This window comes from Phodopus roborovskii, unplaced genomic scaffold, assembly GCF_943737965.1.
Source record: "Phodopus roborovskii unplaced genomic scaffold, PHOROB, whole genome shotgun sequence".
In the NCBI taxonomy this organism is placed as follows: Eukaryota; Metazoa; Chordata; class Mammalia; order Rodentia; family Cricetidae; genus Phodopus; species Phodopus roborovskii.
This window is the reverse complement of record NW_026125791.1, coordinates 685,340-712,234: the sequence shown is the minus strand read 5'-3', so window position 1 is coordinate 712,234 and position 26,895 is coordinate 685,340. Positions and strand designations below refer to the sequence as shown.

Sequence of the window (26,895 nt, the reverse complement as noted above, 5' to 3'; positions counted from 1 at the left end):
GAATGGTTCTGAAAACAACCTCAAGGTAGTAGATTAATGTATAACTAGTAACCAATAATCTCCTCTCCACGACTCTTGCTTCACTACCCTCTGCACAAGAACATTTAGAAATCTCCTCTAATGCCCACCAGAATGGATATACTCACTGACACTTGGGATTACTTGATGAGGTAGCAACCCAACTTGAAGCTGCAGGAGCTTGGGAATGCTCTTTCCTTTCCTTAGGGTGCTTCCCAGTCAGTTCCAGGGGCAGACAGAGCAAGGGCAGTCTTTAGGACAGAAACACAAAACAGACCTCAATGGTGACCTTGTTCCTGGGCACTATGGAAACCTGCCTCATTCCTGGAACAAAAAGAATAGAGTCCATCACAGAGAAGGCAGCCAGGGAGCCCATCATATTAGAACCAGTAGGGATAAGTATAGGTTGAAAATATAGCCAACAAGGCCCAGCCTTCAGAAGCAGACATGTAAATACCCTTACTAAATGTTTCCTCTATCATGAAGTCACCATATGACTTGGTCAAGATCCTGAATTTTTAAAAATTTTTTACAACAGGGTGACAAACTGTAGTTTAGATTAGGCTAAAATTCACTATGTAGTTCAGGCTTGCATCAAACTCTGAGGCTATAGCAATCACATACATTAGATATTCTAAGACAAATTCAACTTCAATTACTACATCTTAGCTCTCTGTACCTTGTAGTATAATTCTGGCTATACTATTTTGCCTTTCAAAATGCATCAACATGGGATGGAGAGATGGTTCAATGGTTAGTAACACATGATGCTATTGCAGAAGACCTGAGCTCAGTTCCCATTACTTATGCTGAGTGGCTGAAAACCACCTATAACTCAAGTTCCAGAGAATCCAACACCTTCTTCTGGCTTCTATCAGAATGTACATACATAAGTACACACACTCAGGGATTATACATGTATACATAATGAAAAGTAAAATAAAATCTGTTTGAAAAAACACGTTGACAATCACCACTCACACAAAGAAGTGTAATTAAAGTCACTTGATAAACCATAGACCTGAAAATTGATTCAGAAATTATAGTCAATAACCTGGCTTCCCTGCAGTATGTCTCTCACATGACACTCCCCCCTCATTCTTTCACACAATAAGCATTTATTGAGCACCTTTTATTTTCCAGAACAAAGGAAACGTGTTCAACAGGCGAGGCAAAAAGAGAAGTTGTAATATAGACAACTTCCAATGCTAACAATGTGTATAGAGCAGCCAGGTAATTGTCTGAGGATAATGAGAAATGCTTAACATCTAGACATGGATTTAAATGATAATTATAAATGACAAGTTTAGTTGGATCTAAGGCACCCTCCAAGAGATAGAAATCATGCCTGACATTTCTTGGGTGGCCAAGAACCTGAGACTAGATGGGCCATGAGCCTTGGGGAATATTAAATATTACTGTTCTGCTAAAGAAACACAGCAGTAAAATGACTCCTAGTAACCATTCTGCTATATTCATAGATCAGTATCTCACTCAACAACCATCAGAGGAGCTTCTTACAGTAGACAGCAAGTAACACAGAGACCCAGAACTAGACAATGTGAAGAGTGTGAGAAGCTTTGGAACACTCATCCCAAATGAAATGCCTTTATCAAACCTCTTTCCTCAGGGCTTAGGGAACTATGTAGATAAGCAAAGTGGAAAGACTGTCAGAGCCAAAGGAATGAATGACACCAAGGAAACAGTGTCCTCCAGACACAACAGGAATGATGCACAAATGAACTCAGAGAGACTCTGGCAGCAATCTTTAGGTCATCTGTATATGTTCAAGACAGATGGAGTCCCATTGCTGAGAGGAGGAGGTATTCACAAGCTCCCATTCCTAATCAAGAAACTATCTGCTATGGGTTCCCATTTGAAAAGGAAAAATTAGCTTTCTCCAGTGAAGTCTCATTGGATATATAAAACACATTTAAGGGTAGGTCCTATGCCCAACAGTAGATGGCCAACACAAAATTAACTCAATGGTATTTTAGTAGACATTTTGTGTCATATTACTTGGGCTTTTTTTTAATTTACTGTTCCTTTGCTTGTATATGATGACTTCTGATTTCATGGTTTTGTGGCTTTTATTTATGTGTGTGTTTCTTGAGCTTTTTCTTTGTTTTTTTTTTTTTTTGTTGTTTTGTTTTGTTTTTATCCCTCTTCTTTTATATTTTTAGTTGACTGTTTTTCTAAAGAAAGAGAGAAAGAAGACATGCAGTTAGATGGATAAGGAATTGGAGAGGGTTTGGGAGAACTGGGGAAGGGAAGTTGTGATCAGAACATATTGTATGAAAAAAAACTTTGTTTTAAGTAAAAACAATACTTTAAAAATAAGATAAATAATAAATAGTATATGTTCACAACTTTGTTAAATAGATACTGCCGTGACTTTTAAAAGCACAACAGTGTATTTCCTGTTAGTATCATGAAAAACTTGAAACTTGGTGTTTATATAGAAGAGGTTTATTTAGTTCACCGTTCGGAGGCTGAAAGGCCAAGCAGCATAGTGCTGATTCTGATAAGGAACCTGCTTTGTGTATCACTTGTGGCAGACACCATAATGGTGAAAACACATGCAGAAATAGCAATTATCTGACAATGTCGAAAGCCAGAAGAAGGTAGATAGAGTGAGGCACAGGACTGTTCTATTAATAATAGCCCTTATATGAGAGCAGACTCCGAAGAGCTTACTTAATATTTTTTTTCAATGGCACCACCCTACTTATTTTTAATTAGTCTTCTCCTTTTAAAGATAATACCATCTCAACACAGCCACTCTGAAGACCAGACTTCCAATAAATAGGCCCTTGGGGAACACAATCAAAGCATAACAGTGCTTATTCTATTCTTTTGTTGACAGTGCATATATATTTCATTTAATATTTTTATTTTCTAGAAAGCACAAAAAAATCTTCCTTATAAAATAATAAATTGAACTTCATACCATTTAATGACTAACATAGCATTTCTACATGTAACAACCTCTTTCCAAATATTGCCACCTATTCATAAAAATTACTTAAAAGGCATATTATACACATGCCATGAATAAACATATGTATAAATCTATAAATACGATGTGTACTAAACACCCACATATGCACAGGCACACATATATGGGCAGCAAGCTCTATGATGACTGTCAAACATGCTTGAGCACAGTGCAACATTTGGGGCACAATAAACATTGAAGTTGATTGTTAAATTCTAGTTTGAACTTCTTAAAAAAGCCAACAAAAATGTTTGTGAAAAAAGTTCTGATGCTTTGTATTTTATAATTTCATTTTAAGAAGTATTAATTTAATTTCTTTTTAATTTACTATCTAGTTTTTCAGTAAAGATGGCTATTTTATTACCTTTAATTGTGTGCCCTGTTTTTCAACTTAGTAAAAGATTTTCTTATTTATGCTTTTTACCACTCACTGTAGCTCAGTCCCTGCTTGCTGCTTAGCACCACACATGCCATTTGTCACAAAGGGCTGAGAGAGCAGAGTGAACAGCTCATAGAAATCCATCTCGGGTTTTTAAGAACAGCTAATCCCCAGGCATGCTTTGCTTTAGGGGGAGGTATGCCAGGCACTCCCTATACTCAAACTTACACATGAAGCCAGAAATGGCCCAGAGCAAATTGAAGCTGTGGAAAATATAACTCTAAGTGTTTCAGTTGAACAAAAACTAGTAAATTAACAGAAGAGTGAAACATCTCCCCCAACAAATCAGATAGAACGATTGATCTCCGAATTTTCAATTTTCTCTTCTTGAGATTAATCTGTGTGCAAACTGGAAGAGTGTTCAGGAAACAGGTAATTTCTATAGTGAAGGAGGACTCCAAGAACACATTCATCTCTGCTTAACCAAGATAGAATTTGTTTGTCCTTTGAGTTCTGGCCAGCTCACAATTCACGTTTGTTCAAAAACAGGCAGCTATACATTTTCCATATGAATTCCAACTAGCCACTGTTCATTTGCATTGCCTCCCTCATCACCATCCATCCCAGTTCCTCTGAGGTTAGCTGACCAGCAGCTGCGAGAAGAGACCTTTTCTTCATGAGTGCATAATTGGTCATTGATAAATGAACAGGCACTCACTCAGTCTACCTGACCTAGAGGGGAAAAAATCCCTGACCATCATCCCAGATGTCCATATTGGTCAACACAATCTTCATATAATTTATAAGGTATTAAATATCAAAAATAATGGATCTTTTCAGTTAGCATCTTGGCAGATGATGATAGCAGGGCATTTTATTTGAGAAGCCAGCACAGACTTCTCCCAGTAAAACTGCAAACAGAAAACTGTAAGCATTGGCCAGAGAACCTCCTAGAAAAAGGCTGCCATTATACTCCATTACAGTTGAGGCTATGTATGTGCCTCCTGGATGGCATCCAATTACATAGCACTTTCCCCTCCCTTCTTGCTTGCTTTTACTTTTTTTTTTTTCTTCCTTTTTAGTAAAAACATGTTCTCTGAATGGCTAGACAGTGGTTTATAGTAAAGAAATAGCTTGCAAACCGACTAGAGGAATGTGTGCTAAAAGGAATAGGAGCTTTTCAGAATTGCCAGTAACAAGATACTTCTTTGTAGTTAACTTTATGTGCTATGTGACACGCCATATGGACTGAAGGTTCCAGTCTAATATATAACTCCCAGTGCCAGCAAGTGCCAGGGAAGGCAAATTAAATGAGGGGAAACTGTGAAAGGAAAGGTGGAGTTATTTACTTGGGACCCGAATGCAGTTTAAGAGTTTTAAATATACTAAAGACGTGTCTTTCTTTGGGCTTGTCCTTTAACATTTTATTTGAGAACCCCTGTATTCTGCAGAAAACACTAAGAAAGATAGAGTGATGAAAGCAATATATCTAGGAAATTAAGTTGTCAACTATGTTGTAAAACAAAGATTTTGTTCTTCAACATTCAGGGTCTCAAGAATAAAGGAGTTGGAAATGGTGTTGCATTCAGAAGGAAAACTTATTTTTCCTTCAGTTTATTTAAGGAATAAAGCGAAAGGCAGTGGAGTGTGTAGCAAGGGCTCTAACATCAAAGAGACCTGATTTCTTCTAGCCTTTCCACTTCTATTCATTTCAAAAGTATGACGTGAGCATCTATTTGTACTGGATACACTACTAAAAAGGGAAAAATTCTGTTTCCCTCATGTAGCTTACATTTTAGTAAGAAATTGGCAACAAATGTAAAATAATATCAGAGAAAAAAAGGGTATCAGAGAGCCCTGTCAAAAAATTAAAATAGTGCACCATTTTAGTTAAGTTGTCTACTATGGATTGGATGAAAAGGAAGCATCTGAGCTGGAATGTTGAGAATCACCCACATACAACACCTCATGGAAAAGTATTCTAATCAAAGGCAACAGCAAACACAAAGGGACTAGATCAAGAAGAAGCGTTATTCTCATGAACAGAACAGCAAGACAACTGGTGTATGTGGGTTTCAAGGTGAAGACAATAGTGGTAAGACATGATGTTGAACTAAAGGTAAATGTGTGATAGCGGGGTTCTTCTCTTAGTTATGGGGCATACTTCACAGACTACTAATTTGCTGGCTGTCAGACTTTGGACAAGTTTCCTAACTCCCATAGTTTTCTGTTCCTTCATTTATAGAAAGATTAAAGTTACCAACTGCATAATGCTGTGGTAAAGACTAAAGCATATCATATATTTAAGACAAACCCTAATGTATGTGTGCACATAGTAAGTCTTAGATATTATTAGTTTCTATTGAAAAAAGGCTACTGAGCCGAACTGAAATCCAGATGCAGAGAGGGAGGACAAGACCAGGCTACAGAAACACATACAGAAATGTTCTATACCTCCTCTTAATAGCTACAACTCTACCATTAAAAACTTATTTCTGTTGAACATGGTGAAACATAACTACCTATAATCCTACCACTTGGAATGCTAAAGCAAAAGGGCTGTGAGTTTGAGGCCAGCATGGTCTATATAGTGAGACCCTACCTTAAAAATAATTTTCCACCGGGTGTTGTTGCTGCACACCTTTAATCCCAGCACTGCAGAGGCCGAGGCAGGCACATCTATGGGAGTTTAAGGCCAGCCTGGCCTACAGAGCTAGTTCTAGCACAGGCTCCAAAACAATATAGAAAAACCCTGTCTAAAAAAAAGAGACAGAAAGAAAAAGAGAGAGAGAGAGAGAGAGAGAGAGAGAGAGAGAGAGAGAGAGAGAGAGAGGGAGGGAGGGAGGGAAGGAGGGAGAAAGGAAGGAAGGAAGAAAGGAAGAAAGGAAGGAAGGAAGGAAGGAACATTTCCTTAGTTGGAGGCTGGTCTCACACTCATTTAATTCCAGAACCCAGGGAGGCAGAGGAAGACAGATCTCTGTGAGGCCAACCTAGTTTACAAAGAGCATTCCAGGACAGTTGAAGCTACAAGTAGAAACCCTCTCTCAAAAAAGCAAAACAAAATTGTCCTTAAAATGCAAAGGTATGGATGAATATAGAATACATACTTAACTGATACACAGAACTGTGATCAAATTAGATTCTGCCTTACTAGCTCCATGCTTAGTTTAAGATCTTTCATTGTTTTGAGTCTCAAGTTCCTCACCTACAGAAACTGGCTTCCCTCACTGAACTTACAGGAAGTTATAAAGTGCTTAATATAATATTGAACATTATAGTGAGCACCACCATCCATGTACCCCCAAATGGGTAAGCACCATTAGTTCTGACTCACCATGCACAAGCTCAGGGTTTCAGTATTAAAACCATCAAGGACACAGAGGTGATGTAGTCCAGCCTATTCTTTTACTAATAAAGGAACTCAGATATGACGTGGAGGAGAGATATACCAAAATGAATAGGAGAGCTGAATATAACAATACAAATTTGGGCTTTTAGCTAGTTTCTTTATCAAAGCACAGAATTATCTAGCATTCAGATCCTTCTCTGCCAGCATGCTTTACTGAAAAAGAATGGGGGCCTAAATAGTCAATGTGTACTCATCTGTCCAGAGCTTCATAGACAACTTCAAAACAAACATTAACCAGTATGAACAATGTACAATGAATCTGAATGCATAGGTATTTCTGTTATATGCTGACTTGTATTCTTTCAGTTATACATCCCTTGAGTGGTAAAGTTGGATTGTGTGGCAGCTCTAGCTTCTGCCAAAAGTAATCACAGACACTGTCAAATCAAAAGGACCTGTTCCTGTCATTGATGGCACCTAATCAGAATATAAAAGTTCCTCCCCTCAAAACCTCTACATTTTGAGTTTTGATGTGCCTTACGAGTATTGCAGATTGCACTACTTTTCATGAATGCAGTGCCTTTCAAGATTCTCAATGAAAAAAAAAGTACTTAAAAAGCCATTATGCTTGGGCACATATGTGTGTGCCTATGAATATTTTTTGTCCACCAAAAGAATCTATTTCATTGCATTCTCCTTCAACCATTCTAACAACACTGGATGTTGAATTACTACCTTTTTATTACAGCATAGCAATTTAAATTTCTTAATTCTTTACAGTCCACACTTATATTAATAATTATTTCTGTATGTGTTTGTGGGAGAAGGGAGGTGAAAAGAAAAAAGGTGCACTGTTGAGGCCCTAACTAGAGAGGCTGAGACTCAACAGATGGGTTGCTATTTTACTGTGTCAATCATTTCTCTCCATCACAACCTCACTGGCACAATTTGTATAGGAGTTTGAATTAGCCATATGCCATTCCTAAGATGCAGCATGGACAGAAAGAATATAACCAATATGAGGCAAGGAAGGAGCAATCATTCACAAACCACTGTCACTGTATTAACAGGGTTTCATGGATCAATACTGCAGAAGCAGTATTATATTGGAAGGTATGAAAGGGTATAAAATAAGTCATTGCATGAAACTTGGGCAATCATACTAACACAAGGTGTAGTTAGAGGCTTAGAAGCAGAGAAAGAGAAGGGACAGATGTAAAACAAATAGCTTCTGTCAATGGTTTCTGAGCACTTGGCCTAGGAGGTCATTAAAAGAAAGTGTTTTTCCACTTTAAATGTTCCCTAAGTTTGGTCTTGCTGGTCATAATGTCAAAAAGACAGTGACTTCTATCATTTCCTGGGACTAACACTCAATGAGGACTTGTGATGACACTGTTTTTCAAGAATGGAAGAGTAATGAATACAAACACCAGAAATTCCCTGTGCTATCATCCTAGAACTTCCACCAAATCTAGCTATCAATCTATCTCCTAACTCTACTCTCAGTTCTCATGTACCTAGCTATCTTGCCTTAATTTTCACCAGAACTGACAGTCAATATCCTTAGATAGCTCATCAAATCCTAGAAATCACATGCAAAATACAGCTTAGAGGCTGGAAACCTGGCTTAATGTTTAAGAGCACTTGATACTCTTCCAGAGGATCCAAGTTCAGCTCTCAACACCCACATAGAGTAGCTCACAACTATCTGGGTGTCTATGTCCAAGAGATCTATCTGAACACATCTCCTGGACCCCTAGGGGATGTTCCCACATATGACATATACACATACCACTAACACATTTACTAATATATAAATAATTTTTAAGTCTCCTTGGATTAAAACTACACATTTAATCAGATATTCTTTGATATCTTCTGGGGAGACTAATTATAGAATGATTCATGGATACTAAAAACCAAGTATATTCCAGTCCTTAGAAATTCTGTTTGACCCATACAAATTCCATGGCATATTTAAAATCATATCTGAATTGCTTGTGTTTCCAAGGACAGTGTGAAAGCTACATTATCTTCATACTGTATTGTGAAAGAATGATGATAAATAAGGGGGAAAACAGAGGAGGAAAGATACCTTAGTAGAGGGAGCCATTATAGGTTTAAAGATAATTCTAGCACTAGAGAAATGTCCAGAGATCCACAAGAATGACCCCAACTAAGAATCTAAGCAATAGTGGAGAGGCTGTCTTAAATGCCCTTCCCCGAATGAGATTGATGACTACCTTATATGCCATGCTAGAACCTTCATCCAGTAGCTGATGGAAGCAGAAGCAGACACCCACAGGTAAGCACTGAGCTGTAATCCCAGAATCCAGTGGTAGAGGAGGAAGGATGAGCAAAGGGGTCAAGACTGTGCTGGAGAAACCCACAGAAACAGCTGACCTGAACTAGTGACAGCACACAGACCTCAGTCATAAAGCTGGGAAACCAGCATTGAACCCAACCAAACCCTCTGAATGTGGGTGCCAGTTAGGAGGCCTGGGAAGTCTGACAGTGGAACCAGTATTTATCCCTAGTGCACAAATGGACTTTGGGAACCCATTCCCCACAGAGGGATACACTCTCTCTCTCTCAGCCCAGATACAGGGAAGAGGGCCTAGGCCTGCCTCTAAATGATTGGACATACTTTGATGATCCCCTATGGAAGGCCTCACCCTCCCTGGGGAGTGGGAAGTGGGTAGGGGTCATCGGTGGGGGGAATGAGAGGATAGGAAGGAGAGGGAACTGGGATTGATATGCAAAAGAAGATTGTTTCTAAATTAAATGTTTAGAAAAGATGGCAGGCATCAAACAATCTGTATATTTTCAGTATAGATGTGATTCTTTTCCTATCATCATCATCATCATCATTATTATTATTTTGTCTAACATGAGTTGATTATATGAGTATAAGGACAATTATAAATCAAGACCTAGTTAGAAAAGTCAAAGGAGGTAATAAATATTTTACAATGATGAGTGAAAAGTCGTCCAGGAATTTTTCATTCTGCATCAGTCTTCAGACAGCCTAAAAAATATCTGAAGTAACCTGATAGCAAATATATTTTAATAGGTTCATTCTTAAAAGATAAAAAGAAGATAAAGGGTAGATACTTTTGAATGCCCTAAAAAACAGAAAATTTAGTAAATCCATTACTGACCAAAGTATAATAGCTTAATAATCCAAATGGTTTATTATACTTAATAAACATTCAAATGCAAGTTGTTATTACAGCTGAAGGATTACCTGTATGTGTAAATGTAAAATAAATTCAATTTTACATTTAGGTATACATTACAATTTGTTGGTTACATTATTCACATTACCATTTTTATGAGTAGCAAGGTTTGTTAAATACAAAATGGAAATTAAACAAAATAAAGTGAAATATGAAAAAGTAAGCAACATTATATATGGAAATTATACAAAAGAAAAATGATTTTTAAATGTATTACATGTCAATGCAGTTAACATCCAATTAATGATTTAATACCATAATCCTAAAAATCCAGAATTTTAATAGCTAAGAGTATAAAGAGTTCATATATAATTCAATATTACAAAAAAAAGGGGAAAAAAGGATACTGAAGAAAACAAGTTTTCATACTTTGATTACTAATTTAACCTTATAATGTTAACATAACAAATGAACTTCATCTAACCTAACCTACTTTTGTCTAATTAAGCCTACAGCCTTATTTATTCCAACTATTACCTTTCTTTGCAAGACAATATAATGCATAGTTATTTTTAGGAGTTTAAATCATGAATTCATTTTTACTATTGTTCTATTGTTTTAGCAACCTTTTTTTTTTTTCAGCTAGTTCCTAACCCAAGCCCAAGCTTGTCAGTCATTAAAGCCATTTTGTGGCCACTGATTTTTACTTTAATTTTTTATTGTTTTTATGCCTACGTATCACCATACAGAAAAAATAGACTAAGGAATTTCAAGAATTTTTCTCATTGTTTTAGAATTCTTACCATTTCATCATTGTTATGTGATTTTTTATTTAACCACTCTCTGGCTCAAGTTCAGCAATATAAAGGATAGGTTATTACTGGAAGTTTACTTGAAAATTCTGGCCATTTTTAATTGCCACATTTTCTACTTTTAAACACTTAAGGTAAACCTACTATATATCAGAAAAATTAAAATTGTCAAAATTTTTATTTCTGCTGTTTGAGTAACAGAAGGAATTCTTTTCCTTTCATAAAGTTTAGCTGATGTTTTTATTCATCCCCTCTCAAACTTGGTGCCAGTTTAACAGCTTCCTAGCTGCATTTTGATGCAAGGTATTCTCTGAAAATTACAACACTTGTTAAATGCTACAGATGCACAAAAATGAACTCCCTAAACTTGGAGGTGCTTGATCTGTTTTGTGTTTGTTTTGGAAGTTGTATATTTTTCTCTAATTCTATCCTGACTCAGACATAACTTTAGTAGATTTCTAACTGAATCATGTTAAAAATGTTTATTAAAATGACATAGTGTTTTTAAATTTATACAACTTCAAAAACAGTAAAAGTAATGTGTTAGGAACTATTTTTTTATTTTTTTTAATTTTTCTAGTTTTATGAGGTTTCTTTTTTTGAGATTATTTTGTTTCTTTTATATTACAGACACTTTTTCAATACGCTCCCGACCTGAGCACAAATTCAGTAGCTCCTTGACTACATTGTGCTCCAAAATTTAACAGAAAAGAGTATATATTTCTAAGTTACACCTATCTAACCCCCACCCAAAAAACTATTAGTATAAGCTATAAAATATCTTGCCGCTATTATTTTGTTCACTTCTCTTTTCAACTAGCTCCCGACCTGGACACAAATATTGCAGCTCTGTGGCTGTATTGTGTCCCAACACTTAATATGAAGAATAAATATTTTCTACAAGCATAAAGGATAAGTAGAAGTTTCAAGAAATAATGTAGTGTTGCTTAAAATTTTTTAAAATGACACTATAATTGTATGATTTTTCCATTTGGCATCTGCCAGGCACTTATGTAGCAGCTTTCAAGATAAACAATTTCATAGAAAAATTCTAGTACTGTTCTAAAAAGAAAGTTTTGAAAGCTGATCTTAATTGTGGTTATATATGTGTAAATGTTGTCTGTTTTCCAAATTTTCCTACCCATATTTATTCACTTTGTTTTCAAAATCTAGGTTAAAATTTGCCAATCTTTTTAAATTCAATACATTTCTCTTTCTTGATATGTCTTATTAACATTAGGTAAAAATAAGTTCTTTTAGTAAAATAAATTCCATGATAGTTCAAAAAGGAAAAAAAAATACCAGCATATATCAGTAGTAACACAAACATTTTTAAATAATCCCTGAATTTGTTCTATATTTATAGGCCCAACCCAATTACCAAAATCACTGGAATGTCTTTTTTTTTAAGTTTTAAAGTAACCCCCATATCACTAAAAGTCAAAAAACACTGGTCTTTTATATAATGAAATTTCAACTTAACAAGAGTCTGAAGATCTGTTTTGATTGCTGTAATTAGACTTGACCTATAATTACTGAACAAAACAGAATACAATAAGTGTCCAAACAAATGTATCTGACTGTATTTGGTACATTAACCTAATTTCGGCATCATTACATTTATTTTTTTCTCTTATTTATAGCATAGGAAAAATCATAAGAGACACCATAGCTGAATCTAAAAGACAATTCTCGTACCTAGAAGGTGGATTCCAGCATTAATTCACCACCATTATTTGTTGTTTGATCACTAACTTCCTCTTGGATAGCTGGAAGGGAAGGCTTTGGGGTCAGAGGTGTCTCAGTCTTAAACAAGGACTCCATCCTTATATGTGTATTGATATAGAATGATTTCTGAAAGGATTCAAGAGTGAAGTAATAGATAAAAGGATCAAAGCAACAATTTAGAGTTGCAAGGCACAAGGTAATTGGGTACATGATCTTTGCAAACCTTTCCAATAAGCAATTAGTAATGGCTTGGGAGCGTACCAAGGCATATAAAAAGAGTACAGAGTTGTACGGTACAAAGCATACCACAAAAACTGCCATATGCACTGTGATCATCTTCAACACTTTTTTCTTATTGGTTCCAATTTGAGACAATGTTGCAGGCTTCCGGAGGGTTCTCAGTACCACAGAAGAGCAAGAAACATTCAATATCAGAGGAATGATAAACCCAACAACTTCAATGAATATGGTGATCTTGGACAGGTATGTCTTCCAGACACGTTTGGAAAAGCCCTCAAAGCAAGTGGTGGTCGTATTGTTGACATTAGTGGTGGAGAACAAAGAGGCTGAAATACCACCACTGAGGACAAGGATCCAGACTCCAGCACACACAATGGCAGAATTCCTCCTGGTCCTAATGGTACGAGATCGGAAGGGATAGACAATGGCTAGGAAACGATCCACACTAATGCAAGTGAGAAAGAGCATGCTCCCATAGATGTTGGTGAGGAATGCAGTCCCTGAGATCTTACAGAGGGTGTCACCAAAAGGCCAGTGGCGATTAAAGTTGTAAAATATTTTGAAAGGTAGGGTACAGACAAACAGCAAATCAGAGAGGGCCAGATTGGTGATGAAAATAGCAGTCTCACTTCTCATTTTCATGCGGAAGCAGAAGACAAACAAAGAGGCACTGTTGGTTATTAGACCCAGGATGAACACAACACTATAAACAGCACCATTCAGATTATACTTGAAGGAATCATCAACAATGCAAGTATTATTGGCAGTTGCATTGCCCAACCTGGGTCTGAGACTTGAATTTAAATCTTGGAATTGGAAGTCAATAAATCTTCTGTCACCCATGGATTTTTTTCTCAGAAAGCCTGCTAGCTGCAGGGGTTCACCACTCTCAGATTAAGAACCAGTAGAGAATGTTTTCTTCCTATAGGAGACAAGAAAGAATAAGTCATCAAATCTGCCTTCTCTGAGATTTCTGTGAAATAAAATATATTCTGCTAATCCAGGAAGAAAATATACACATTCTATTAGAGTTGACAAGTACTTTTTGGTCACCTACCACAGGTGAATAGTACTACAAAGACATATTGCAGAAATGGGAAAGATCACACAATACAATAAACAGTATCTCAATAAACATGGAAAACATGTATGTTACTCAGGGGGGAAAAAATCAAAGAATCCCGGATAGCTAAGATGCCTCTAGTGTGGAATTTGTAGGCCTATTCTCAACTTTCAAAATACATGTTTTATTTGATTCTAATAGGAACACCATAAGGTAAACACAGGGAATCATCATTTTATAAAAGTAGGACCCACACTTGCAGAATATCAAAATTGGAAGAGAATGTCAATAATGTATTCAAAACCAGAAATCACATCTTTGATTCCTAAACCATAAACTTTTCAAGTTAGTCAAATATGTACTTTTTACTCTCCAATATTACTAAAATATTATGTCTGATTATAAAATCTATTGTATCAGATAGCAGTAGATGTGAGGCCTCCAGTGCATGGTCCAAAAAGTTATCAATGAACTATTAAAGCAAGTTATTGGTTCTCCTTTTAATTCTAAAATAGAAGCTCAGCCAGGAGACGTATCTCAGTTCATCAAATCTGCTAGCTAAGATTTTTCACTGCTCTACCAACACAAAATGGACTCCATGTTTGTTAAAAAAGAAAAAGAATATGAAGTTGGGTGGTTAGGGGTGGAAGTTGGGGAGGAATTGAGGCAAGAAAATATGATCAAAACATAATATATGGAAAAATTTCAAGATTAAAAAAATCTTTTCTTACACTATGTCATACCACATGGCTATTTTGAAGAGATTAAAATGTCAAACTCATCATTTCCTTCCTGCACTACACAATTCTCTTTCCATCTATACTCTAAAACTCGGACGTATATGTTCCTTTTCTTTGCCCACTGCATATCCTGTCAGCTATATCCGTGTATTCATCTGCTAAAATGGCCTTGGTCAACATCAACTTTTCTCGTCAAACACAAATGACAGTTGGGTGTGGTGAATCATGCCTATAACCCCAGGCACTTGGAGAGGCCTAGGCAGGAGAATTTCTGTAAATTTGAGGCCAGCATGGATTACAGAGTGAGTTCAAAGTCAGCTTAGACTACATATTCTGACCCTGTCCCAACATCAGATCCTGTCTCAAACATTCCAAATGGAATGTGATACTTGAGGAGTACCAGAACATCCATCCCATACCTCATTGTACAAAATCTGTTCTGGTAATTTAGAAGCTTTCTTACCAATACAATTTTTACTCCTGATAGTCATTAACTCAATTGTCTGTTTAAATATTTAGGCCAACAGGGCTTGACGATATATGTGGAAATGCTACCAATTTTCGTCTAGGTTAATAGCTACCATTGGCTAGTCTGTCTTTCAAATGTGTCCCAAATTACACTGTGGATAAGTAACTATTGAATAATTCTTTTGAGTGGGGATATGAAATGAAGGTGGCCTTTGTTCCCTAACATAGCCATTAATGGGTTTTCACATGATTATGTTGTAAAATATAAATGGCTGTTTTCTGGAGTGATTTCCTTTTCACTCTTCCCTTCAAGACACTAAGGAAACAAGTATGACTTGGGGAAGGGCATAGAGGGCAAATCTGCTAGAAATACAGAGGGCTGAAGTAACCACAATGAATATCTGACTTGAGTAAAAAATACTTAGCTTGAGAAAATGTCACTCACTGCAGTACTACCCAAAGGGAGCGATGACTTCCATAATATGGGGTAAAACACATGAGGTTATCATTTCAATAGTGTCCCCATTACAATCAGAACTTGCTATCCTGAATTGTCATTCACTAAGTTTTTATGGAGTCATTCATCTAAAACTGTATTCCTTCTTGGTCATTTCATCACACAGGTCTATTTCAACTTTTCTTCCAAGCAACCTTGATGACAAAAACAAAGTGTACTGGGGACCTTGACCAAGTGAAATCCAACAAATAAAAATAGGCAGGGGAGTCAAAGAGCAGATGAGCAATAAAGTATCAGAGAGAGACAAACAGAGGAATGGAAAGAAAGGCGGGGAGAGGAGAAGGTAAGAAAAATGGGACGTCTCCAGGACATATACTTCGTACTGAGAATCTTGAAAGGTTATGTAACACCTCCCTCCCTACTTTATCTTATCCCTTCCAGGTCTCCCAGATGGAAGAATAATTTTCAGCTGATATATTTAAGGACACTGAAGATGATCAGCTGAAACAAAGGAACTCAAAAACTCTTCTCAGTTGATGTCGCTCATAACTACAGACACAAGTTTTTGCTGTTCCTGTTTTTATTTACACCCATGTTTCTCCAATGCAGTAGTAGTAGAAGAAAAATGTGAATGCCAAACTTCTCAATCTCTAGTCATTTCATTTACTATTTAATAGCATTTTTATCTATTATTCCAGGAGACTTGTTTACAACAAGAACACTACATTTTTAAAAGTTCATCACTGGAAAAAAAAAAGATGACACTGAAAGAAATAATCTCCTATTAATGTAGTCATATATGTTTAAGAATTTGAGGTTATAAAACACATTAAAACCAGACCTCATTCATAATCTCTTGCATCTATCTATCTTATACAATAAGCACTGCCAGCAAGTTTATTTTACTTAGTAAAGGGATTTCACTTTAGGCTTCTCACATCTTCCTAGAGACCCTCCAGTTTTACCTCCTGGTTATGTCTATGCCCAGAGCAACAGTAGATCCCTGCTTGTGTCTTATTTTGTACTTTCCTCAACAACTAATCTGAATAGCTGAGTTTTGTGTCCTACTTTTACATTCAGTTTTTTCCATGAATACAATAATTTTATTTTATTTCTTAATTCACATTATTCTAGACTTGAAAATCATAAATAGTAACAAAATCATATTTATGGGTTGCAATGTGGTTTATAAATGAATCAATACATATTTATATTGTTTCACTATAAGATGATTAAATCAAGTTGATTTACACATCCATCACCATACTTTAATTTTATATCCCCCAGAACATACACACTATACGCACAGCAGATAGTCTGTAAACACATGATATTTCTACTCTGTTAATGTGAGTAATCAAAACCTGTGGGAGAGAAAGGACCACAGACAAGAAAGCAGTACAGTCTCACTCCTAAAGAGAGGGCATGGGGGAAAATGCCACTATGGTCCTATTCATAGCTCTCCCTTGCTTGAATACACACCACCTTTGCTGTCTAGCAGGGAGGGTGGGGCACTGTAAGCAGAAAGATCTATTTCTGACTCAGACACCAGTTTACTCTGTAATGTGGCTATACTGTTTTCTCTTTCCTGTGTAAACATTGCTACTGAGCCTCACAGTTGAGGCTAGGAAGAGTCAACTGTGCTATGAGTAGTTTGATGAACTTGTCATTATCCATCGCTCAAACATGAATAGAAATTTCTGTCTGTATTTCTTGGTATCTTTGCTTTGTATTAGAAATGTATCCTTCAGCAAGGTGGTGGCAGTGCACATCTTTAATCCCAGCACCCAGGAGGCAGAGACAGGAGGATCTCTATGAGTTCAAGGTCAGCCTGGTCTACAGAGAAAGTTCTAGGACAGGCTCCAAAGCTACACAGAGAAACCGTGTCTCAAAAAAAAAAAAAAAAAAAAAAAAAAGTATCCTCCGCTAATCCCCTCTACTTCAAAACGTTCCTTTTTGGGTTGGAAATCTTAACTGCACAATTTACTCTTAACAAAGAAATCCTAGAAGGTGCCCCCATTGAATAACCCATATAGAACTCCAGTTTTTAAAAGTAAGAACAGTATTGCCTCATGGTAACTGTGAAGAAGAATAAAAAAAATATTTAAGAAACAAAGCCTGTTTTCTTCCTTAATGTCTAATATATTGTCCACTGAATGTACAGGTCGACATTTGAGTGCTCAAGGAGATAAACAAAGAAAAATCACTTACACAGTTAATGATACTACTATAAGCAACATCATACTATTGTCTTATGAAGATGATTATAGCGAATTATTCCAAAGAAATGGACTAAAAGATGGATCAGTATTGGATATAAATACTTTCATTGATAGTGGTCAGGAAGGATGTCAGCTGAAGATTAATTAAGAAGAAATTGAAAGGGGCAGCAAGATGGCTTAGCAGATGAAGGCACTTACCACCAACCTTGACAATCTGAGTTCAATCCCTGGGGAAGGAAGGAACTTACTCTTGCAAGTAGTTCTGACTTCCACATTCACTGTGGCATTCAGATGTGCACATGTGTGCCCACGTAGGAACACACACACATACACACACACACACACACACCACACAAGTGCAAACAAACAGGATAAAATGTAAAAAAAATAAAAGAAATCTGAGGATAAGGTCAACATGAAGTATAAGGAAAGGTAATAGGGAGTAAATATGATCAAACTGATATATATATATATATATATATATATATATATATATATATATATGAAAATTCCATAAAATTGTTTTATACAATTAATAGTATGATATTTTATAAAATAAAAAAACAGAAAATATGTCGATCAGTGATTTTTTTTTCCTTTTTTACTACCTACCTCAGAGAGTTCATAATAATGTCTACATTTTTCCTTTTTGTAATTATTTGCTGCCTGATAACAATGGCATATACCATGTTTGGAATTTGGGGAACCACTAAGGGAAAGAAAGTCACATTTTTGGCCCCTCTAAGGATTATTAAATACGAAGATGACTTCATAACCTGCTAAAGTATGAAAAGTTCTTCTGAAACAAACATGAAATCTGACATAAATCCAATAACCTAGAAAGCCTTGATGTACTTTTTTCCCAGCCATACACAGTCCAGAATCCAGTAAAATAAAGCCCAGAAGGCAGAGTGTGCTCACATTGTCTTCCTTTGCTCCACTTTTAATGAGGGGAGTCCAAGTCAGAGTGCTTGTGATCCCTACAGCATTTGCTTTTTCTGCTCTGGTCAAATCTTCTGAAAGAGGGTAAACTGAAACCTATTGTGTCCTTGACTATAGACTTGTAGCAGTGAATGAAAGTTTAAAATGTACAAATATAAAATCAAAATTCAAGCTGGGCAGTGGTGGTTCATGCCTTTAATCCCAGTACTCAGGAGGCAGACACAGGTGGATCTCTGTGAGTTTGAGACCAGCCTGGTCTACTGAGTTAGTTCTAGAACATCCTCCAAAGCTACAGAGAAACCATGTCTCAAAGAAAACAAAACAAAACAACAACAACAACAAAATAGAATTCAAGACCATTCATTCTTCTGGTGCACTAGAAATTCCATTCAGACTTTTGTTCCTCAAACAAGTGGTCATTAACAGATAAAAGTTCTGATGGCAACAGTGTAGGCCAAGTCACAGGCATAGATCACACCTGGTTCCAATTGATGTTCCTTTGCACTGATTGATGCTGATCTGTATCAATCTTATATTTTTGATACAAATAATATTTCTTTTTAAATATTTTATCTATATAGAACCTGATTTTCACTAATATTATTAAGGCTATTCTGTACCCCTGGCCAACTAATCTGAAGATATCAAGAAATGGCAGAATTTGATCCAATCTGATCAGAACTAACTTTCTGTGAATAAATTCAACATATTTGTTTTTCACCAAAAGGACTAATATTTCCTACTAACCCTTCACCTGATGGCACAGGCCAATCCTTAGGGAATGTTGTGGTCTAGTGCTCAATATGATGGGACCAAAGATTGCATCAGAACTACTAATGCAGAATGTAGACCTAGTTATAGAGTAAGAAAACTACAGAGAAATTACACAATCTAATATGATGAAATTGTCTAGAATCTTAACCTCAATATCTCATCTCAATAGACCCCAGACATTTACAGAATGCTATTGGGTAGTCCTGTATTTCCAAATTCTGCAAGACTCATAAATGCCAGCAGGACTCAGCTTTGTCTCTGTGTCCAAACACACAAATCAATTGGTTTGAACATAAATTCATTTGCTATCCTTGGATAGCATATCATATGGATAAAAACATGCCTCACATCTATCTATATAGCTATATATCTATCTGTCATCTATCTGTTAATGACAAAGAGGTATTGAGTTAAAGAATCAACGTTAATCTTTCAACAAAACCGCCTGGATCATAAGTACCAACAACTCTACTTCCTCTATTTATTACAGAACTTTGAATCACATGATCTGTAATAATATAGAGGCACTAGTTACAAAAAGAATTGAAGAATAAAATGAAAAAGGTAAAATCTGACCTATAGTACTCACATTAGTTCAAACCAAATTCTGGCACCAAATTTATCTGCGATGTGGATAATCAATGAATTTTCTGAAGTCAGGCAATCAAAGATTTCCTTACTTGAGTGCTGTGGAATAGAATGCCACAATATTGTTACATAAAGAAAGCTTCTCAATAAACTGTAGAGCAAGATTATATAAAGTATAAGAAATTATTACATAATATAAACCAGAGTGTATAAGAACCAATTTATTTCCGATGATATTAAATCTTTGATTTCATTATAACACAAATGAAATTAGCAGTTATTCTCCAATCCCATTCCTGAAACAGATACAGCTTATTAGTGGTATTGACTGAAGGTAAAAATTCATAGGAGTAACTTTAAATAGTTTAAAGATAACTAGTGACAAAAAGCATAAAAATACACTCCCAGACATTTAAAAAATAAATAAATGAACAAAGATTTTTTTGGTAGCTTAAAGTTATATTGGTAATTTTTTTTGTTGTCTTTCTCCTTTTCCTTTCTTGTCCTCTGGAAACAACTGTTATGATTGGACAAAAGAGAAATGAAGGAATGCTGGGATAACAGGTGAGCACTCCATTGCTTTGTCTCTAGCCTGTGACACCCACTAAATTTCCTTCCCTACTGAATTGTATAAGAAAGGCTTCCACTACTAGATATTTGCCTACTTACTGAAAACTACTATATCTTCATGAAGAACCCTAAACACACTTAACATGGCATATATGTACACTGAAAATCACAACTCTACATAACATGTTCATATAAAACAAGATAGACACCATGCTGGAATTCTTGCAAGTGGCACCTACATTTGGATCCTACTCATTGTAGTACTTGTAGAACATAATTACCTGCTAGTCCAGACTGATACTATTCTTGCAGCCTACCTCCTTTGAGGAAAAGTTAACCTAAAAAAAAAAAGTAGATTGCTAATAGCACAGCAACTTCTTGAAATGACTTTTCTTCATATAAAAAATGAGACTGTTAGAGAACGTAAAATACACAGAGATCACATTATTACTAAAGAGAACTGATTTTCATTGTCCTCCAGAGAGCAATATTCCTGAAATGAAATCAATATAATTTTATTGGTTTGCTTTTAAAAGAAAACAGAGATAATAGCATTTCTTTCTTTTATGTGACTTCCTTGAAAACTTTTTTATTTGGAATACAAGAAAATTGGGAGGTTAACTACCCAGAGTTTTCTTAATGCTATTGATTCAACATCCCATCACAAGCAAACTGTGGGATAGTAAACAGGAGTGATTTTCTGGGCCTCAGTTTCTCTTCACTTTCCATATTTGGCACTGACTGAAAGAAGCCTTTAACTGTTGCCATGACAGTGCCTGCACTGGCTGTTCCTGTCTGTCAATTATTTTCACCTGCTTCTGCCTGTCATGACAAACCACACAGACATACGCACATACAACTAAAAGCCTGCAATAAAAATCAATATTTTTATTAGTCCCAATGCAATAATTGTTAGGCTTATTTGCATTTCAGAAACATAGTATTAATTACTTGCCAGAAACTTAGCATTTCAGAACAAGTTGACATTTATATCCTTTATGCCCTCATCTTACTGATCCTCAGTACTGACTATTCATCAGACATATCACCTTTAATTGTGGCGATCTCAACTCTTTAGTCCTCCTATCTGATCACCTTGCCCCTTAAAATATGGAGTTGAGAGCCTACTCCAGTGCATAACTCTACAGAATAAATAGACTACTCATGCACTGTTCTTATCATTGTTTATCCATTAAAATCTGAGACTGGGATCCCAGTGTTGAGTGGCCTTCTAAGAAGTTTCCAATTTTCAGTACCAACATTGACAATTATAGGTTTTTCTCTTCCTCCAAAAGGACAAGAACAGACTGTATATGATGACAGAGAATAAAAGGCAGTGACCAAATCACATACAGCAAGGGCAGAAAACCTCAGTCCTTTCTCTCTCACAAAGGGAACTGAATAGATCAAACTTTGTCTCCGCCTGGCCTGAGAGTTGCATCTTCCCAGTCCTCTCTTTAACTTAGAGAATACACATTCTGAAAAGCACCCTGACTGTTCCAAAAGGGCTTTCATTCACAAATCTCTGATTGGCAGCAGGACGTGCTTTAGAATGTAGAAGCCATGAGGCTTATCAGCTGAACTCATCCTTTGCAAGAATGCAAATTCACATTTTCGACAAGGCAAAAGGATTCATAAACTATTTTGATGGGGCAAGCTATTGGAGTTTTGTTGTGAAAAATAAACATGTTGCAAAACAGTGCATAATTTTGATTTTAAGTTATTATTAATATTTTATTTGAGGAACAAGAAAGATGGCATACTTTGGTAAAGCAGCAAGATGAATAACACCAAGCTTTGACATACCTAATTTTCCAATTTCTCTGATCTTTTTCCACACAGAAATCATAATTACAATCCTGTATTTCTCCCAAAAGAGAAATTACCTAACATTCATTACTACTTAATTCAACAAGTCTTTTCACTAAAAATATTTAAAATATTCAGAATATGCAAGAAAAAATTTAAAGATGTCAAATTGTGTTGCATCTATGATAAATACCAATTAATTTCACATACAATAGGAAATTCTATTTATGCTAGAATTAAGTTTTCATTCAAACATGATACTTCGTTTACGGACAAGTTCATGAATTATTCAGTATAGCAAATGTCACATTCTCCATAAATCAATTAAGCATCAAAGGCATGTAGTGTATAGTTTTACTAGAAGAAACCCCACCATAATAAAAGCCACGTTAACTCACAATCTTTTGTAAACCAAAGAAATATAACGCTAACCAAAATACTTTCTAACTTGTTCTACCCTGTGATTTTGAATCAGCTCTTTAGGACTGTGTTTACATGAAACAGCCTGAAAACCCTGTCTCTTCCACTGAAACAATATTATTGCCAAAACAATAGAAATTCTTCTTTTTTACCATTCGACACGATGATCCTTGTTCAGTACTTGAGAGCTGAAGTCTAACTTCTGTTCCCAAACCCTCAAAGCATCAGTGTTTCGACTCAAGTTTGTTACACCATCCCCCACCCCTCAAAACGCCAAAATCAAATCTTTCTCAAAGAGACTTACCCCAAAATAGAGTGTGCTAGATGAGAGAATGTGCTCATGCCTGTAGATAATTAGCTAATAAACATGTAAACGGGCAACTCGCACTTTGGAAGTGCATACTTTTATCCATAAAAAAAAAAAAAGAAGAAAAGAAAACAGGGAAAGGTTAGCCCAGCCCAAAGGAGCAGACTCTGGGCTGCCGCAGCTCCTTACTGCAAACGGCTCATTCTGAAAATGTGAGCTTATTTACATTTATCTCTTTCCCTTTGTTAAAAACTAGCCCTCTTGAATGCTGTAGCCCGCATGCCTTTAACAAACAGGACACAAGAAAAGGCCCAAAGTCCTTGCTGGAGCCGAGGGCCGCCGGGGAACTCTTGGGGGTCTCAATAGGAAATGCTTTTCATTGGATAAGGAGGCATTATTAGGAGCCGTGATCCCGCCCAATCCCCTGTGCTTCATAGTTCCCTTAGTCACCAATCGCTGGACTGAAGAAGTTTTTCCTTAAAGAGCATTGCCCAGGAAAAGCAGTTTCACAGTCAAGAATTAGTGGCTTAAGTGCCACTTGACAATATGAAAAGTGTCTTTCCTGACCAATTAATTCACAGAGTAAGCTTGTGTGCTTGTCTTTGCTGCAGGACCGCTACCCTCTTACAATTCTAATGAGGAGGAGGAGGAGGAGATAAAACTCCAAACTGAAAGGAGCAGCCTATGTTTGCCCCTACTTATTTAATCACAATAACAACATTAGCAAGAATTAAAAAGGTAGCAGGCAAAAGTAAATGGAAAGGGGAAATGCATAAATACATTTCTGTCACTATCCAAAACAAAATTCAACTTAATACCATAGCCATTTACTTAAGCCCGAAAATGCCCTCAGACTGTTCTGGTGGAGAGCCACTGGGGTTCCAGAACCACATGCAACACTTGCCTTACATGATTCAGGAAGTGCTCTGTAGCAAGAAGAGAGACATTTCTCTTAAAAACAAACAAACAAAACAAAATAAAAAAAACTTCCTGGCAAGAAGTTTAATTGCCATGAAATTTCCAGAGGTTTATTAAAAGGGAAATAAGTAGTACCGATGCAATGTGTTCACAGTGAGCAGTTATCTTCATAATTCTACCCATAATTCTAGATGGTCTCTGTACCTTATAGGTGGACTGCCTTGGTCAACCACACTGCTTCTCCTGGCCCTCCAGTTTTCTTTCCTTCCATCTCTCTCCCAGATCCAAGTTTGTTGTGGAAACTTATCCCTTTGTATCCCTTTCCCTATTACCAACACCCTCACCATCCTTTCTCCTCTACCTCCACACACTGCCAACATCACCACCAACAGCAACACCCTACCCTTTCTTAGGAATGAAACCCCTTGGCAGGCATAAGTTGCTTCCTTTTTTCTGAGCAGAGCCATGCCCCTAGAGGAACAGGGGAACCTCTGTCTGCTTTATAACTTCAATCCACATAGTTAAGCTAAATCTCAAATAAAATATGTTCCATGCTTGCTTTTCCTCACTTTCTCTTCAGACCTGTTTTGGGGCTCACCTTACTAACCACCTAGGCCTGTAATAAGTCCTTGTGGAGCTGACACTAGCCTTACTGCTTGTAACTGACTCTCAAAATCTCTTTTCTATAGCTTCCCCTCCCACAGCCCTGTTTTCTGTTCCTCTCTGCCTATCTCAGGTTAGTTCATTTCTATCTCTTGCTGGCCTTGACTAGGTCTTAGCAAGTTGTGTTCTTGTTTACTCTGGCCCTAGAGCATACTTTGATAGGCTCATCAATCCAAAAATCACTCTCCTAAAGAACTGCACACTCTAGCTAAAGAAAAAAAAAACATGCAAAGTAGTGAGACACCAGAGATTAAAACAACAAAAACAAAATACAAACAAAAAACTCGAAGTAGTTAAAGGAAGGGTGAGTTCTGAGGTAGATCAGTGAGGGAAAATAAAACTCCAGAGTTAGGGCCAAAGAGCTTCCCAGACAATTGGGCTTTGAATAGGATCTTATGGATAACAAGGGTTTAAGTAACAGAAAAACAGGCTGTTTGTGAGAAATGATTAAATGCAGAAAATGAGGAATGACAAGAGATACGAAGCCTAGTTGTGAAGAGAAAAGGAGGTAAGAAGAGCCACTCCCACTCAGGAAATGTTTTATTGCAGCACTCGGTGCAATAGTGATTTAAGCCTTCTTGTACAGTGATGCCCACAGTCTCTCAGCTCACTCCAATTCCTCTCCTGGGGTAAGTATTCCTCAGTCTTTTCTCACTGTGGAATGTAAGTATCACTCTGATTAATCTCCCAAATGACTTCTTAGAAGGTCTTTAACTTATCACATTCCCTCAGAATATCACTCTTTCTATGATGAAACTTTGGTTTCAGAGACTCACTGCTAGAATCATTTCTAATTTCTCTCACCATGGACATTTCCAATTCTTGTCCCTCTGATTGGGATACATTCCTCATCCATAACACTTCCTTCAAAACTTTAATTCTGTTTCCGATACTTTCCAAATAATCATGCTTTCATGGAAATCTTCCTTCATTCCTAGTTCAGGTCATATAATTCTATGCCTGATAGTATTACAGACATTTGCACTCTATCACAGATATAATGTCTTATACTTTATGTGATTTATTTGCATTGCACTTTGATATATTGCTCATCTCTCCTAAATTAAACTCCAAAGTTCCAGATCTGCTTATTTGCAAATTAACATTCACAGAACTCCCTCTTCCTGACTCCTCTTCTCTTGATTTTTGTTTAAGCTTTCCAGCTAAAAACCCAGGTTATTTCATACATTTTCAGAGTAATACACCTCAAGGTGTGGTCTTAAGCCAAACAGCACACATAAAGAAAAAAAGTCCCATTGACAAGAAGCTAAAAGGTATGCTCTACCATCCCCCCTACATACTGCAAACTCTGCAGTCATGCTTGCTTTGGTATTTGAAAGGCAGGAGGGGGAAAGGGAAGCTTTATCAGGATGTTCTCCAAACAACTCCAGTTTATAGCCATATAACTTAATCCAAAATATCCTTTAAAATAGGCCTTCATTGAGTTGCTGATGCTTGTGACACAGGGGTGAAGAACGAATATGCAGCTGCAAAAGTGATTTCCAAAATGGTCTGGGGAAGTATATGGTTCACTTTTTATCTGTTTGGGGAAAAATGTAACTGGGAATTTTAAAGACTTGAACCAAAACAGCCAGATGCTTAGGACCTTCACACTCCAAACTGAAATCAATTTTTCTTTCTGCCAACAATATCAAAAGACAGGGTGAATTCACCCTAAGTGCCAGCAGCCCAACACTATGCTAGTTTCCCTAGAAACAGTACACACAGAACTGAAGGATTTTAACTATACTTATGGATTAAAGTCCAATTAACAATTTTGATCACTTTCAAAATCTCTAATGAAATATAGTGCCTGTACAAAACCCTAAGCAGTGTTCTAGAGAAAGGGAGCCAATTAATTACTAACTTTGCATTAATTAGCTTCACGACTTTTCACAAATACCTTGAAACCTTTCAGAAAACAAAGACTCCTATAGCCATTCTTCTTTTGTATATAGTCTTCCTTTGTTTCAATGGCAGGAAGGGATCAAGAGGTCAGATTCCCAACCAGTTCACTTAGGACACTGCATTGCTGAAAGAACAGGAAAGGGGTTTTCAAGCACAGCCTCTGGAAGGTTTTATTTTGTTTTGTTTTAATCTCATCCTTCCTACTAGGTCACCTTCATCCCTTAACTGCGTCTCAAACAGATGCACTTTTCTTCTCAATAACCGAATATCATCAGTAAGTTCCCATTGCTTAGAGGCAAGGTTGGTAGATATAGCAAATGAGCTTATGAAGCAACTTAAGCAA

At 36.6% G+C, this 26,895-nt stretch overlaps 1 protein-coding gene and 1 long non-coding RNA gene across 2 annotated transcripts; both read right to left on the bottom strand.

Annotated features, from left to right (window-relative positions):
* Positions 1-12,377: 12,377 nt before the first annotated feature.
* On the bottom strand, positions 12,378-13,619 carry Lpar4 (lysophosphatidic acid receptor 4). The gene has a single exon (XM_051178660.1). It carries the CDS (start codon positions 13,544-13,546, stop codon positions 12,434-12,436), a length of 1,113 nt encoding a protein of 370 aa, XP_051034617.1. The 5' UTR covers positions 13,547-13,619; the 3' UTR covers positions 12,378-12,433.
* A 6,286-nt stretch (positions 13,620-19,905) lies between these two features.
* Positions 19,906-23,412, bottom strand: LOC127217682 (uncharacterized). Its single transcript, XR_007834109.1, has 3 exons — positions 23,061-23,412; positions 20,809-20,865; positions 19,906-20,056 (listed from the first exon to the last, which is right to left on the bottom strand). It is a non-coding gene; the product is annotated as an uncharacterized LOC127217682 (long non-coding RNA).
* Between the last annotated feature and the right edge of the window lie 3,483 nt (positions 23,413-26,895).

What these genes read in the sequence shown, in the direction of transcription:
- Lpar4 (XM_051178660.1), bottom strand. Translation starts at nt 13,546, where the DNA reads ATGGGTGACAGAAGATTTATTGACTTCCAATTCCAAGATTTAAATTCA.